This window comes from Akebia trifoliata, chromosome 14 (assembly GCF_017979445.1).
Source record: "Akebia trifoliata isolate Shusen 1 chromosome 14, ASM1797944v1, whole genome shotgun sequence".
Taxonomy (NCBI): Eukaryota; Viridiplantae; Streptophyta; class Magnoliopsida; order Ranunculales; family Lardizabalaceae; genus Akebia; species Akebia trifoliata.
Window position 1 is genome coordinate 3,214,999 of NC_141388.1, and position 16,943 is coordinate 3,231,941.

The following is a 16,943-nucleotide window of genomic DNA, read 5'->3' on the forward strand; positions in this document are numbered from 1 at the left end:
TTGATAGGCATATTATTGACTTGAAAAATATGCCTAAATAAATGAAATTGTTCAAGCTGTTATTTGAAAAATATATGTATATACATTGATAGGCCAAGATCTAAATGAAATGCTATATTTACGAATATTTCATATATAATAAAGTCATGTGGGACTGTTCTGAATAATCGTTAAGTGTCCTGATGTGGAAAAGAGTTCGAGTTGTAATGTTTCTACAATGTCTACTTTTTTTTTTTTGCCGAGTTTCTGAAATTTCTATCTATGTATTCTTAAATGACAAGATCTAAATGAGGACAATGCTGTCAAGGCCTCATGTCATTGAGGTTGAATATCAATGACTTCACGTACTAAAAAATGTCACATGCCACTCTTCGTTTACAGAAATTATGAACTTTTGGCCCGCTAATCTGTAGATTTATAAATCAATAATCGGCCTAATGGACTCATTAGCAAAAACACTGTACAATAATATTGGATCAAATGATCTCTGTTTGAAATTCTCCCAATTGTTCTTGAAGCTATCATGGTAAGATCCTAGAACTCTTTTCACATTAAACTCCAAGACAACAACTCTTAATTCATCATCTCTATCACATGATCATCATTTCTGTAATTAATGACGGGGTTAGACTACATGAGATGGCTTTACATGCTACAGAGCACCTTGGGGTATGGGTAAAACATTCTAGTATGGTTCTAACTGTTTTTTTTTAATATATAACTAAGGTACTAGTATGTTTGTATATTTGGTGCATCTTATTGACACACTGTTCTTTAATGAAGCGGCATTCGGTTGGCACTCCACTATTTATTTTAGTTTTAATGTCTTGGAAGACCATTTGAGAATTTTTCTACAGGCAGCAGTACCATTCCCTGTAGAACAAGGAGGGGCACCCCAGGCAGCTCCAAGACCTCCATTTGCTACATTACCAGGACAAGCACCTGCACCTGCACTGGGGCGTAGAGCTTTTACGTGACAACCCCCACAGCTCACACAATGTGAGCTTGTAGGGTTGAATGCCCTAGTTTGGAAACCCTCGAGCAGCACAAGAATGGAAAGAAACATAAAAAAGAAATTGCAGAGATATGGAGAGTTACAGAATGCCATGCCCGTGCATGGTACACATAACGAACAAAAAACATTATCTGAATATAAGCCAGAAGTCGTATCTCAGCCTGGAAATGTTGAGGTGGCTGAAGCGAACAAGTCTCCAGCTCCAGAAGATTTGCCCACTGAAGTTGCTACTGCTGAAAATAAAATGGCAACTGAGCAGCAAAATGGCTTACTGGAGCAACCTTTCGTTGCAGAGGCTGAACCAATTGAAGAACCTAGAAGAAAGCGTTGGTTTGATCATTTTGATGATAGGTGTGGTCTCAACAAGAAGATGAGGGGTCAAGGTGGTGGTAAGGGCATGAGGATTTCAGAACAATCACCAAGTAGGCCCATCAAGCCTCCTTAGGTGGTGGTGCCCTTAATCTGTAACTTGTGCAATGTTAAGTGTGATTCACCAGTTGTTTTCGAGGGTCATCTGGCTGGGAAGAAACACCATTCTAAACTCAAGCAGTTCCAAAGCCACCAATCAGTGGCAGAAGGTTCAGAGCCCCAATCTAATCAAATGGAAAGCCAAAAGAATGTTCCAAGGGACCAAATATGAGAACAATTTCATTCCAACAATGAAGAAGAATGCTATTCCAGTCCCAGATTATGGAATTACTTCTTCTGAGCACTTGTCTAAGAGTGAAGAATCCACGTAGCTTGAGATGGCTTTGCTCTGCAGTAAGTACTGGGTGCATTTTGTTCTTGATGTGATGGATGGTTTTATAGATTTTCTTTTAGGTTCACAATTCTTTAATTTGTTGGTGAACAACTATTTGATATATAAATAGATAGATGACATCGGTAATTGTTCATAGCCTGCCTTTAGGTGAATGAGATCTTGAAAGTCTGTTGCCTGTGCACCAGGATAGTTGCAATTCATCTTTGAGTCGTTCTTGAGTAACATTGTGGGGCGACATTTCGGACGTGGATGTGTGTCATAACCATAGATGTTTTTCATCGAGATATTAATGTCAGAAATGTCCCCTACAATGTTACTCCAGCATTATCCTTCATCTTCTGTTCTGCTCATCCCACCCATTGGGGAGATTTATAAAACTCTTTCAACGATATTAAAGGGTGAAGTGGGATGGAGTCAAGGATGCAACTTAAGTGGGCCCAACCCGAGATTAATGGGCTAAAACTTGACCTCAAGTCAAGCTCAAGGTTTTAAAACTTGGTTTCACTTCTAGTCTCATCCATGCCAAACACCAAGTATTCTCGGACACGTTCAGATGTCTTACTCAAAAGAAAAAAAATGAACATGGGGTTTTAATTTCTTGTCTGAAAATTTTACTTGTACATCCGTCTCATCCATGCCTGATACTGAGATGACTCAGGTGATACATCTCAGTCTCGGACGAGTTTTGAAACCATGGTCGAGCTTGGCTGGCATATTTTTGGTTGGGCTTGATTGAGTAATGGCCCCTTGGCTAACTCACAAGCCTCAACATGAGCTCCAAGAACCTTTTATGTAAAATATTATATTTTCTTAACTTTACAACGTACGTTTCTAGAATCATATTTTAAAATTATAGTATCAAAATCTCACAAAATTATTAATAAGTGAATTTGGTGGATTATATTTGATAATTTGAAGTACAACTTCACCAGGTACAACCCGAGTGGGGATTGGTTTGGACTCTAACCCAGCCTAATCCAGCTAGCTCTCTTTGTCATCCAGATCTTGAGGACAATGTCCACCCATTGTCTCCTTGTTTTGGTGAATGTTGGAGATACCCTCTATGTTTTCAAACTGATGACATGCCTTTTGTCCTTGGTCTTCATTGAAAGACTAATGGAAACTGACATAAATGTCATCACTTTCAACCAATAACCAAAATCCGTTGTTTTTTATTCCAAAAATCTGTCATCTTTAAAGCCCTCCAACCTGGGTAAATTTCTTTAACCCATTCAGCCTTCTCTTCAATGTGTCATATTCAACCTCGACCACGCCCTTCTTGAAAATCCTTGATTTTTCTATAAAACAATCCCTTTTCTTCTCTTCTGTCAACGAATTTTGAAAGCGTTTAGGTCATTTTAATGTGGTATCTCAAATAAGACCGAGGTCAAGGGGCATGTCATCAGATTGAAAAATTGAGGGTATCTCACATATTTCGAAATCGTTACAGGAAACTCAGGAAACTGTAGCCGCATAACGAACATGTCAGCGATACACCCTTCTCTACAACTCCTCGCACTTTCATCTTCTTCTTCTCCGATCGTCACATCTTCTTTATTACCAAAATGCCCTCACTTGTACAACTCCTTTTCAAAACAACGTCTTCGGAAATCCTACACTACTCCTTACCTCCTATGCTCCAAATTAGATCAAGTTCCCGAGGTTTGCTATCTTACGCATTTATATTTCAACTAACCTACTCGCTGTCTTCTTCTAAAATGCACCGCGGGTGATTTGTTTTTTGTGTTGTAAAACAGACTTCGAACGTAGTTCCAGTAAGTCCGTCTATAGTCGGGGATCTCCTGGATTACCTGAACGAGTCGTGGACTCAGTTTCATGCTACTGGTGAGTTAACAACTCTCTCTCTCTCTCAATCGATCAATCGATGTTTATAATTGAAATATGGTTGTATATCAGTAACAGATTAGTAACTTTTGCTAAATTACTGGTTAAATTTGATTAAATTGGTTGTTAAATCAGTAAAAAAAAAATTGGACTTCTGAGTAATTGGGTGAGAGAGAGAGAGAGAGAAATTTACTGTTTTAGTTACGAGCTTGGGATGCTTATTTGTTGTAATTACAATTTTGATAGTAAAAGTGAATATTTGCAGCTGAATTCGGAAATTAGTTGTTTGTAAATGGGGAATTTGGTGATTTGATGAGGTTGTTTCTGTATTTGATGTCCAATATGTGAGTAGACACATTCAACTCTTCATTGGAAGTTGGATGGAGCAATTTTGGTGAGGAATTTGGCATTTACCGTTAAAAAATGATTTTTATTTTTATATTTGTACTTTGTGATGTTTATTGAGGAATTACTAAACATTGTTCCTTTATTTTTTTTACCAGCTGAAGCAAAACGACAACTAATAGCTGCAGGGTTTTGTCTACTAAATGAGAACGATGAATGGGACCTAAAGCCTGGTGGACGCTACTTCTTTACACGGAATATGTCTTGTTTGGTAGCTTTTGCCATCGGAGAAAAGTGAGCAAAATATTCTTATTTTTAGAAATTTTAAACCATCAGAATTCAAAGGCTAATGAAGGTTGTAGGCCAAATCTAAACTTACATTGAACAAAGACAGATTGGACTTATAATAAATTGAATTATTGAATAGAACTAGTTATTGTACCTATATTTTTTTTAAGTGGTCTGCATGTCTTGATTGTACATCTTCTAGTGAAACAGGTCATGAATGTAACCTTCTTCTGATTGAAGAGTCATTGCTAAGAGTCCCATTTGATTTGATTCATGCAATTTTATTGATAAATAGACAATTTCCACCTATTCAAATGTTGCGTGATGACACTGATATAAGTCAAGTCTAATAATTGTTTTGCAGATATAGTGTGGGTAGCGGGTTTCACGTGATTGCTGTACACACAGATAGTCCATGCCTGAAACTAAAACCCAAGTCCGCGTCGTCAAAATCTGGGTATCTAATGGTAAATGTGCAGACTTATGGTGGTGGTTTATGGCATACTTGGTTTGATAGGGATTTAAGTTTAGCAGGAAGAGTTATTTTGAGAGCTGGCGATGGATCCTTTACTCACAAGCTTGTCAAAGTGAAGAGACCTCTGTTACGAGTACCATCATTGGCCATTCATCTTGATCGGTTTGTCTCTATTACTTCCTTTATATTAAATTTCATACCATGAAGTAAATGATGGGGGTTACAAAAAGATTATATTATCATCGATTCAACATAACGGAACGATAAAAAAATTAAAATAAGTGGAGTTAGAAAGCCGTATGACAGGTGGTAACTATCTTGTACAGTTTGGGGGGGGGGGGGGGGGGGGGCGTTGGCGAATCTTTGGCTTTATTGAAGATATATAAGTAGCATTCCACCGATATTGAGTCATGGTCCGGTTCCTCCAGCCCTTTTTCTATATGTTGGTGTACTATATGACTGACCTCTAAGACTCGACTTGCTAGATATTACGGGATACCTGAAATAGAACTATGTTCTATCAATGTGTTGTTAAAAAATATAGGTAGGATTAATAGTTGGTGGTTGCTATTCTTTTAAATTATTATTAGAATTATTTACTAAAGGAATTTGTGTGAGTGACTGATGGATAAAGTCTTCATAGGTCATGGTGGTGCCTAATCAGTGATAGAATCAAAGGTTTATATAGCATTCATGAAAATGTAGGAATAGCCTCAATATTTGTGAAACTAGGGGAATGGTGATTGAGATGGTTAGTTCATGTGCAATGAAGACTGATGACAACACCAAGGAGAAGGAATATGCAGATTAAAAGTTCTAAATGAGAGAGAACGTGCGTTGAGGTAGTGAGAGCATATATAAAGGCATCTACATTAACCTAAGGCATTGCTCTAGATATAATTGAATGGAAGAACATGATTTTGTTTATCCAGCTTTGTTGATGATAATGATGTGCCCTCATGCATGTATAAGGTTAGATTCATGTTCTAACATAGCATTGGACAGCTATTCAACTGGGGTATTTCTTACAAAGCTAGGGTCTTTAACAAACACTACTTCCATTTGCTTGTGGAGCTTGTCTAGGTGTTTAAGGAAATGAGGTTTCAGAGAGACCTTCATCCTCATTCTCTATAGGTTCAGTATATCTAGAAATCAATTTTCTTTTCCTTTTTTTTTTTTTTTTAATTTCTTTTGTTGCCTTGGGAGACTCACACCATCCTTTTCTGATGAGAGCCCTTTTTCTTGTTACATTGGGATATGCACATTATTCCATAAGGAAGATTGGTGGTTCTAAAGCACTGCTTTCATCAACTATTACAGGCAAGATGTAGGTATCACCTTGGTTTTGCACCTAACGATGTGTAAATCTCTTCTTTGGTTTTGTCGAGGCTAAGCTGCGGTAGAAGCAAAGACAACCTAGGACCAGTTGATTGTTAGTTGATCAAAACAGGGAATACTCAACATTTTTTTTTCTTGCAGGACCTTCGGGGGACATAGATTTGGCAATATCCCATTCAAAACACTGCAAATGACAAGAAAAATTTGTTCTCACTGCTGTCAGACTATTCTAGTGTCATCCTTTAGAATTATTCAATATGGATAGAAGGACATGGTACCTTAGTGGAGGCTTTTTTTCTGTTTTATGAATTTTTTTCACTTACAAACAATTTGAGTGGGCCCAGTGACCATTGGTGTTGTTGTCTGCAGATGATGTAGTGTTAGTCAATGAAGGTTTTTTTTTATTTTTTATTTTCCTTTTATATAAATGTTGGTTAATGAGACAATCATTTTTTTTTTTTTTTTGGATAAGTGTAATATATTGATGAAAAAAAGAAAGAACAACGTACAAGGAGGCCGAGGAAGCCTCTCAAGAGCAACGAAACGAAGAAAGCTAACACATTAATGATTACAAAAAGAGTTCCATCTAAAAATAAAGTCGTCAAAAGTGATCCCCGCAAACTTTATGTTTTGTTTTGACCAAAGGTACAAAAGGCCCATGATCTCCAAGAACCAGTCATGAGAGCTTCTTATCTTACTATTGAACACCCTGTTATTTCTCTCGTTCCACACCCCCCAAGCAATAGCCAAAGGAAGATTAGACCAAAGTAATCTTTTTCTGGAGTTGAAAGCATTACTGGCCTACTCTACCAACAACGAGAACTTACGTGGAAAGACCCAATGAACATGAAACAGACCAAGGAATTTTGACCAATAATGTGCGCAAACCATGAATGTTTTACTGGACATTCCTTCTCCTAGGGATTGTTCAGCTGTCTCTAAATATTTGGGAGAAGATTTTGATGATTATGGCAGTGTCGTACTAGCAATTTGAGACCATGTCTAGGTTAGATGGCACTATGCATCAGCCTTGACGTCATGGATTACTCACCAAAATATACCAATTTTTTTTTTGCCTACGATACCTCTATAAAAAAGTAATGGAGCATTTGTTTCATCATTACCTAAAGATCTATTTCTTCTCTTCCATTTTGTCGATTTGATTTCACACTGACTTCATTTTATTTCATGGGATTGTTGTGTTTTTCCACTGATAGCTTTAAGTGACAGGTGCATTTGCTGACTCAGATCACATGCCTTCATTTTCTTTGTTTAGCACAGTGAACAAGGATGGGTTTAAACCAAACCTAGAGACTCACCTCATTCCAATTCTTGCAACAAAACTTGAGGAGCCATCTACATCATCCAAAGAGAAAAATAGTCTATCATCTTCAAAAGCTGCTCATCATCCACTGCTTATGCAGGTATCTGCTTTGATTCTTCTTCAATCAACTTATGAGGAATTCTAAGCATTTGCTAAATAGACCTTAAGGACAGTTTAGTAATGGCATATCGTTGCACCTGGTGCACATGCAGCAGACTATGATCTACCCTTCCTATGGAATAAGTTTTGGACTCGTACACCGAAAGAATGCCAAAAACAGTTTGTTATTAAATTTAATTGGTTAATTTTTTGGGGGTAGGAAATCAATGTGTCTGGGCCTATCAAATGATGTGGTCTCATACCATGCATGCGTGTCAAATGTACTGCTGTGGCCTACCATCTACCTTCTGGTATCTAAGATTTCCCTGTAACCAATATGAGATCCTGTTCTCAGCATAGACATACCGATAAATTAGGTTAGTTTCTAGGGCCTAGAAGATTGTTCTTATAATTCCTTAACTTATTAACTGTGATTCCTAGGTTTTATCAGACAAGCTGGGTTGTGGCATTGATGAAATTGTAAATATGGAGCTGAATGTTTGTGACACCCAGCCTAGCTGCCTTGGAGGTGGAAATGATGAATTTATATTTTCTGGAAGACTAGACAATCTTGCTTCAAGTTATTGTGCATTGAGAGCTCTTATTGATTCATGTAAGTCACCTGGAGATTTGTCTCATGAACACGCTATTCGGGTGGTTGCTTTATTTGATAACGAAGAGGTTTTTATCCTACATATGTAATTTTACTTACAGCCGCCTATTTTTTTCCTTCATTATATGCGAGAAATAAGCAAGGTAAATAATTTAGATGTTGTATTTATTGACATAATTGTAAACTTCTTAAATCATTAATACTTGAGGAAGACTCAGCCTACAGATACTTCCAACAACCCCACCCCACCCCCCCAAATTCCAACCCACCAAACCTCCTCCCTGGGTGTATACGATCCATATTCCAGAATATATAGAGATAGATTTCACACACCCCCCTTACCCACCCACAACATGCACACACACAAGAAAGAAACTAAGAAATCATTGGTTTTCAGGGGAAAAGGTTGAAAAAAGAAAGACAAAAAAAAAAAAAAAAAAACTGTACCCAGAACATATTAGATAACCATTGTGCACCTGGGAGGTTTATACACTTTAACTAGTCCCAGAGAGATGACAAGCTATTCGTGTAATTGTGTTGGAAGTAAATGTCTTATTATGCTTTCCAAAATGGGTTCTTGTTATCAGATTTTGTTTTCAATGGAAATTATTCCAATTCCAACAGCTCGGCATCTGGAATACTTAGTGTTTTATTAAATTATCATTTAGTTTCGATCCATGTGTTATATGTTTTGGGCATTTTTGAAAAAAAAAAAAAAGAGAGTTTTTTGGTATGTGTTAGACTGTTATATTGTTGTTACTTATACATCTCTCTTGTTGTACAGGTGGGATCAAATTCAGTGCAGGGAGCAGGTGCACCTACAATGTTTCAGGCCATGAGACGCATTGTTGATTGCTTAGCTCACGAGTATGTGAGAATGGATGCTTTTGAGCGTGCAATCCGCCAATCCTTCCTCGGTATAATTGTGTTACCAATTTCCATTATGAAATTATTTACTTATTATATCAATGCTTGCACATGATTCAAATCTACTTCTAAAGTATCATAAGTTGGTTAGATTTTTTTTCCTGTACTATTACAACTGTACTAACTCCTAAAAATAATTACGACTTTTGCGATGAAATTTAATTACAAATAAATATATATATTTACTGTATACTGATAAGAGGGAATAATCTCTATAGCTGATGAAATTAGTAGCAGGTTGTACTATCATCTTCATGGTCAAGCAAGGAAATTTCTATTTTTAATCTCATTAGTTTGTAAAATTACCTTTGCTCTTTGGAAAGTTTTCTAGCAAGAGCTTATAGATAACTTGTTATTCACCATTATTATTGTTTGTGTGTGCATGCAAGTACTTGTGCGTTTGTGTTTGTGTGTTTGCGTGTGTGTCTGTTTCTTGCCTTCCTAGCCTAAAGCTGAGAGAAAAGTGGCTACTTCTTCCTGAAGGTCCCAATCCCAGATAAAGGAGGAGAGTTCTATCAGCGTGTCAGCTGGTGTAAAAACTTTGCCATCTCCTAATTTAATTTGGGATAGGAATTTGACCATAACAATGCTGAGTTTTCAATTTTATGTATCTGTTGAGCTCCCTTTCATTTCTTCTTATTTTTTCTTTCTTCTCTGCAACTCATAGTTAAGAGTAGCATTTTATAATTTTCTTTTGGTGTTTCTTCCATAGTGTCTGCGGACATGGCTCATGGGGTTCATCCAAATTTTATGAATAAACATGAAGAACACCATCGGCCAGAGTTGCAAAAGGGGCTTGTTATCAAGCACAATGCAAACCAACGGTACGCTACAAGTGGAGTAACGGCTTTTCTATTCAAAGAAATTGCAAATATCCATAGCCTTCCAACTCAGGTAATGGCCATGTGATATTATGACAGTGCATGAATTGTTTTCTGCTTTTTATAGTTTGTTGATAAATGATACCACTTTACACGTAACATAAAGGTTATGGTGAAATTCTATGAAAAAAGTGTGCACTTGGTGCTACATGCATTGAATCTGTGTTTCCAAGCAAGAGTCACATAGGAAGGTAAACCCTATTGCTTGGATATGAAAAATGACACCATATCTAATAGGTCCAGCATTTCTTTCACTGTAGCTGTTGAATCTTAAATTGAGAACTCCAATGGGATGTAAGACCAACCAATAGATGAACGTGAACCTGAGGGTCTACTACCACAAGGACCCAAACCTTGTGACTGATATGTTGCGACTCACAATCCTTGCAACTTCAAGGCTATAATCTCCATTATAATATATTGTGGTATGTAGCTTGGACAACCCTTTGTAGGTGCCAGCTTAGCTAAGTTGGTAAAGGTCTCTGAAGTTTTGATCCCACAACTTAGGTTCAAATCCCATTGAACCTACCCCTTCACCTCTGCTGACCACTAAATCCTTGCTTTCCTAGCAAAAAAAAAAAGGAAAAACTTGCACAACCCTTTGGTCCTTTTCCTCCACAACCATACATACATGTCCAGAAATGGTGAACAAAAAACAGTACAAATGGATCTGGACCTCTTATAATCCTTGACAATTACCTCTATCTGGCAAAGATCTTTTTCTTTTGTATTTGTGGGACAACAGAGCATTTAATACACAACCATTTTTTTGTATGAAGAGAAAACATGTAAGCATGGTTTTAGGTCTCATTCTCTAGTAAATCAGTGACAATCCAGTATGAATTACAATTCACACCTGAATCTTGACCTAAGCTTTTATCAAGATTAAAGACCAAGATGATTTGGGCAAGTCAACCTGGTCTTTGCCAAGACTTAAAAACTATGTATTTAAGGGTGGGTTTTCGATTCTGAATCTGCGTGTTTAGTAGGACACTGTAAACATGAATTTGGCCAACTCATTCATATCTATGTAGGAATTTGTAGTGAGAAACGATATGGGATGCGGGTCCACCATTGGTCCCATACTCGCTTCAGGGGTTGGCATTCGTACTGTAGATTGTGGCATTGCTCAGCTTTCCATGCACAGGTACCCGTTCCTCTTTCCCTATTGAAGGATCTTTAAATATTATCTATTAGAAGTTAGAAGCCTTTCAATGAACAACTATTACATGGCTTTCAATGTCCCAAAGGATGATTTAACCTTCCCATCTTATTTCAACTACAATAGTTTTTTGGACAATTTTCTACAGATGGGTTGGTTAAATCATCTGAATGGGTTTATTTTTAAGTTAGTAAGATTTAGTGAAATCTTATAGTATAGTAGTTTCCTGCCCTTACAGATCTTTACACATGAGATGTTCACTCATTTAATACTGTAGGATATAAATACAAACATAAATAATAATAGATCACCATTGTACACAGTAACATGAATATTATTTCACCATTGAACCATATCATGAACAACAGTGTATTCAATTAAGGCATATTCCGTCACATCTTTGCTTGCTACTTCATCCATATCATCCATGTTAAGGTTTTAGTATCATTTTACCATTTGGTAATCTAATGCAACTCTCCTCCTTTATCTGGGATTGGAGCTGGCAATGCAAGCCTAATGATAGTGCAAATGGAGTTCAAATAGTACATAGTATGATATATCATAGCATGTATAATATACATGGCACACATGTCTTGGGTCACTTGAACTCGCAATTGGGTCACGTTCTAAATTCTCAGCCCATGCTCCGACACTCTGGTTGGGCCATGAAGGAAGCACCAAAAGTTGTACTAGGCACAAGGGTCTTATACCAAGCGCATACATTTCAATATGAAAAGCATGAATGTTACCATGAGTATTTGGGCCCACATGAATTATCAAATTGGCAATCCAACACCACAGACTTCTAGATTTCATGGAAGAACTTAGATTCAAAAGAAGAAAAAAAATTCGAAAACAAATCCTTTTTCAACTTGATCAAAGGTGTTGAAAATAGACGGCTACCAAACTCCCAAATTTAAAACTAAAATTTTACATTAATGTTTTTTTTTTCTCCAAAAAAAAATAAAAATAAAAATAATCAAATTTCTTAGAATTTTGTCCTTTATAACCCTATAGCATCAGATCGTGTTTTTGGATGTCACATATTGATATAGTTAGGATCCACTCCAAGGTATGTTTAAGTAACAAATTAACCTGCATCAATTTGAATTTTATGATGTGGATCCCACTCCAAATTTTTCTAGGTAACAAATTTGATAAAAGAAGATTTGATGGGTAACAAACTTCATAAAGTAAGGTTGTGAAGTTAAAATGCAACACTTCGATTTGTTCAGATAAATCTCTCAATATTTATCTGAGGAATGCAAATGTCCAAGACCTCAAAAAGACATTAGCATCATCTTATTATTTTGTCCGACAAAAATGTCTTGTACGAGAACTTGGTAAATATCATTTTTTATGAAAATCCTGTCTTTAATTAAAAAATAATACTATTTAATTTGGATTGTTTAAATTATGTAAATATTTCATAGCAGATATGAAATTGAAATTTTGGAGTGTTTAAATTATGTTTGATATTTCATATGGTTATTGATGTTGGATCCACCGATTCGTTTCGACGTCTAGATGATATAATCATACAATTTTGACCTATACCATGACATCCATAACAAAAAGTTGACTGAATTTGAAAAATCTAAAACGTTTATAATAAGCTCATTTGCCATAACTCTACATGTGGGCATGCTTCTGTGGAAGAAATCTTTCAATTTAACGAGAAAATCATCTAAAACCCACCATAGGGCCCTAATGGGTCTCACATTCCAAGTTCTAAAAGGTTGGCAGAACTACTCTTCTGATAACTGATATTCGCTTAGATCTTTGTGGCCATTTCAGTTACACACCTAGCTTTCTCTTTCCAAATTTTTTTTTTTTTTTTCCTTGGCCCTTTTGAGTGAATTAGATTTTTTATTTTTTATTTTTTTAAATGAGATTTTGTGAGATAATATGTAAGTGAAGAGACGTTTGGACTTTTGTTTTTAAGATTGCAAGTACAAGGGATGATGGTCAAACACCATGTCATGTCCAGAGGATGGTACGTGAGATATTGTGTTTGGCTTTTTCCAAACTCAATAAAACCACATTGACTTCACAGAATGATGACGTTACCTCTGATTACACCCCACCCTTCCTCTCTTCATACATGATGATGATCTCTGATGTTAACTATATATTATATTACTCTACAATTCTCTTGTGGGGTCTACATTAATTATTGAAATTAATAATTTTGTTTATTTGTTGATTTTAATGAATTTTTTAATTTAACAGTCTAATTTTAATTCCATTCTTTTTTTTCTTTTCTTTTTTTTCCTGTGAGAGACATGAGAATGAAACGATGTTATTCCTATATGATAACAAATAGGAAATAAAAGAAAACTATCTTCCTCGTCAAGATATTCTATTAGTAGATGTGGTTCAACCATGCATCAATCTTAGACCTTTTAGAGCAATTCCGAGGGGAAATTTCATAATGACTAGCCATTCCATTATATTTAATTATTTTAGATATTTAAGGGATTTGCATCGAAACCCTATCATCCAAAATAGTTTTTCATAAATATTTCTTAATTCAATCTAAGATGTTGATGGAAATGAAAACTTTGTTGGAGACCCTAAAATACAAAATAACTTTTTTAACTAGCAATTGAGGATGAAATCTTTTAGAGTCTAAAAATGGAGAATCCAAACTTGTTTTTCATTTTGATACTTGAAAATTTGATTCTCCAAAATAGAGAAGGAGATGGCAATTGCGTTGGAGAATCCAAACTTGTTTTCCATTTTGATACTTGAAAATTTGATTCTCCAAAATAGAGAAAGAGATGGCAATTGCATTGGAGACCCTTCAAAACCTAACCCATCCAACCATGCATCAATGGAGATATTTGACTTTCCAATGTTTTAAAATTTAACATCAACTTGGGTCACTGAACTCAATCAACCACTAATTTTATTTATTTTTTTCATTTTCCTCCCTTCTTTTTGTGTGTGTGAATTACCATTAACCATTATTTATGTTCACCACCATATCATACAACAGATTTATATTAATATAACACTTAGAGCAACTCCAACAAAGATACCCATCTCCATACCCATAAATGGGTAACCATAGACTTATGAATAGCCACTTTGATTATTCATGGGATATACACTCCGATCGTGTTATCAAAAAATTACTATCCATAAGTATTTTAATACTTTTTTTAATTCAACTTAGATTTCAAACATTCTAAAACTGTGATATTTTTTGATCGACTGTCCGAATTTTTTTTCCCTACAAAGAATGGAGAAGTGTAGAGCTACACATTTTGGGTTGTGAAAATTGCACGACCACCCAAAATGAGTAGTGGGATGGGTCGTGTGTTGGAGAGCATTATTTTGACTTTCACGACCCAAAATGGCTATTTAGAGGGAGGGCATGGGTAGTGAGATAGGTCATTCGTTGGAGTTGCTTTTATGTACAAAATTATGCACGGAAGTTAGTTTCATTAACCTCCATTGCCCATGAACCCTGTTAATGCTGTGCACCACCACCATGTTCTATTTGCATTTATTATATTAATATAACTCGATCTAGTTTAAACAAAGTTAAAAACTGATTTGTTGTTCCTTTTTTTTGGTTGCAGTGTGAGGGAGATATGCGGTAAGGAGGATGTGGATAATGCTTACAAGCATTTTAAAGCATCCTATCAGACATTTTCAAGCATAGACAAGAAGCTAAGTATGGACTAACAGCTTCTTCTTATTTTTTAACCTTTTTGTATGCCAAATTGCCAACCCAATGACCCATTGTTATTTAGTAAAATGAAATAGAATAAAAGAATTAAAGACTAAAAAAAGATTATATTCTATTCCGTTCTCTCTAATACATCTATATAGTTCAGAATTTCAATATTCTGACCCCAAAAGAAACAAGAAAAGAAGTGATTCATGGGTAGCTGACAAGATTCTATGGTGGTAGAGAAAGTTACTACTTCTGTCCTGTTAATAACTGAAACTAGATCTACTACTTTAACTTCTATTGTTTTACACACAAAAAAAGGGGGGTATCCTGCATTTCAGAGAAATCAGTTGATCAGGGGTTCTTGGAATTAGTAGGATTTTGGGTGGAGGTGGAACAGAGGTTGAGGTCAGGAAGAGAGTTTGGATTGGTTTGGTGGTTTGATTTGTTGAGTTTCTGCTTCAGTTCAGACATGAGGGCTTGATTCTCTTGGTTGAGGAGCTGGGCTTTCTTCCTTAACCTCTCATTCTCTTGGATTATGTAACAGTTCTCCAAGTACAGCTTTGAATTCAGCTTTTCCATGACTATGTAAACTTTAAGTACCTGTTAAAACCCTGGAACCAAAATAGTAACATAGCAGAGTATCTCAGATAATATTCTTTATAGTGGACCAAGTACTAGTTCTTGGAAAAAATAATCATATTAAACTGAAAGCACATATATTCTAAGATATACTCTTCACAAGTAATAAATCATAAAATATAAGATAATGGTCACTAAGGAAGAAACTTAATTGCTTAACAACCCAAACCCATAGAGAAGATAAACTTATTGAAACATCTAGTCCAATATTTGCCAAACAAATCCAACATATGAAAGCAATAACATTAAAAGAGTTGCAGCCCAAAAACCAAAAGACATTTAAAGGGGAAGCAGGAGGCCTTCCTGAAAGAATGCTTATTTCATTTCTGATTTGTTGTTGAAGGGGTGAAAGAGTATCTATAACAAATAACGAAAGAAGCCAGAAAGTAAAGGATGAGGGTCAAGCACAAGTAAATATGACTCTTGGCACTCTGAGAGGTTTGCTTTTTTAAGGGAGAAAGAAAACTAAAGAGACGAAATAAGTAACATACTAACAGTTCTCCAAACTAGCACTCAATTGTAGGATCCTTCTGCCTTTATAGTTAAGGAAAGAATAAAGTTTATGGCAGAGCAGAGAGGTTCAAAGATCTATACAGATATAAATATAATAATTTTTTCTATATATAGCAAGGAAGGCTTTCAATTGAAGAAATATAAAAAAGAAACAAGAAAGAAAGAAAGAAAGAAAGAAAACCTTCTTCCTGGAGAACTGTAAAATTCACTCTTAAGAGCAGAGAAAAGAGAGAAAAACAAAAGAACTCTATTTAAGTTGGTGGGTCTTGAACCTCTTAGGTGATATCCAAAAAGATAAATAGATAGATTAGAGAAGAACACCAGCCACCCAAGACCACCATTCAAAAACAAGTAACCATATACAAAGACCCTTAACAAGTCAACCTTTCTTAGTGAAAGAAAACCAACAAGTACATGAAGAAACAAGCCTATAAAAAAAATGTGGAAACAAAGAGGAGACAAAGCCAGAGAGAATGAGAGTGGAGGGGAGAGAGAAAGAGAGAGAGAGATGTGGGCCTCTTTAGCTTTAACAAAAAAGATCACCTTTTAGAAATAGTGAGCCTTTGGTCGTGCAAGTTTGCTCAAAAGAGGAAGATTTAAAAGGAGAAGAAGAGAAGAGAAGAGAAGGTGAAGGACACAAGGTGGGGGAGGGAGAGATGGTAAATATATAGAGTAGGAGAGGAGAGAGAGACGTGGTTCTTCTGCCACAACAATCATGCATGTGTAAGCTGGGAAGACGGCCGAGAGAGGCGATGATTTACTGTTGTTCCATGATGATGATGATAGGAGGAGAGGGGCTTAAGATAGCGTCATGTGATGATGATGTTCAGAGGGGTAGTTTTGTTAATTTTACTAGTTTTATGGGTGGTTTTTGTATAGTGGGTGTCTTATAAATGATGGTGGGGTTCGGCCGTCCGAAGATTCGCAATGATGGGTTGGATTGGCTCGAACCGATGCACACCCATCATCACATCCACCTTCCTTCCCACCATCATCAATGGTTTTTTGTTTTTATGCTTTTATGTTTT

General features: G+C 36.1%; 1 protein-coding gene across 8 annotated transcripts; it reads left to right on the plus strand.

Moving 5' to 3' along the window:
- The first annotated feature begins 1,646 nt into the window (after window positions 1-1,646).
- Window positions 1,647-15,694, plus strand: LOC147385538 (Zn-dependent exopeptidases superfamily protein). Of its 8 annotated transcripts, XM_086422386.1 has the most exons (11): window positions 1,647-1,777; window positions 3,536-3,623; window positions 3,889-4,017; window positions 4,127-4,262; window positions 4,621-4,893; window positions 7,346-7,493; window positions 7,934-8,173; window positions 8,890-9,022; window positions 9,745-9,926; window positions 10,948-11,060; window positions 14,666-15,694. In XM_086422386.1, exons 4-11 carry the CDS (start codon window positions 4,228-4,230, stop codon window positions 14,769-14,771), a joined length of 1,230 nt encoding a protein of 409 aa, XP_086278512.1. In that variant the 5' UTR covers window positions 1,647-1,777; window positions 3,536-3,623; window positions 3,889-4,017; window positions 4,127-4,227; the 3' UTR covers window positions 14,772-15,694. The 8 variants fall into 8 exon arrangements, 6 of the variants coding, with proteins under 6 accessions (XP_086278512.1, XP_086278507.1, XP_086278511.1 ...); XM_086422381.1 differs by lacking the exon at window positions 3,889-4,017; XR_015171726.1 differs by lacking the exons at window positions 1,647-1,777; window positions 3,889-4,017 and adding an exon at window positions 2,711-3,440 and having other exon boundaries at window positions 9,745-9,856; window positions 14,666-14,702.
- The last annotated feature ends 1,249 nt before the right edge of the window (window positions 15,695-16,943 follow it).

Excerpts from the sequence above, each read along its gene's own strand:
- LOC147385538 (XM_086422380.1), top strand. The coding sequence starts at position 3,261 with ATGTCAGCGATACACCCTTCTCTACAACTCCTCGCACTTTCATCTTCT. Across the intron at positions 7,494-7,933 it reads ATCATCCACTGCTTATGCAG|GTTTTATCAGACAAGCTGGG; the intron begins GTATCTGCTTTG and ends TGTGATTCCTAG. Across the intron at positions 9,023-9,744 it reads AATCCGCCAATCCTTCCTCG|TGTCTGCGGACATGGCTCAT; the intron begins GTATAATTGTGT and ends TTTCTTCCATAG.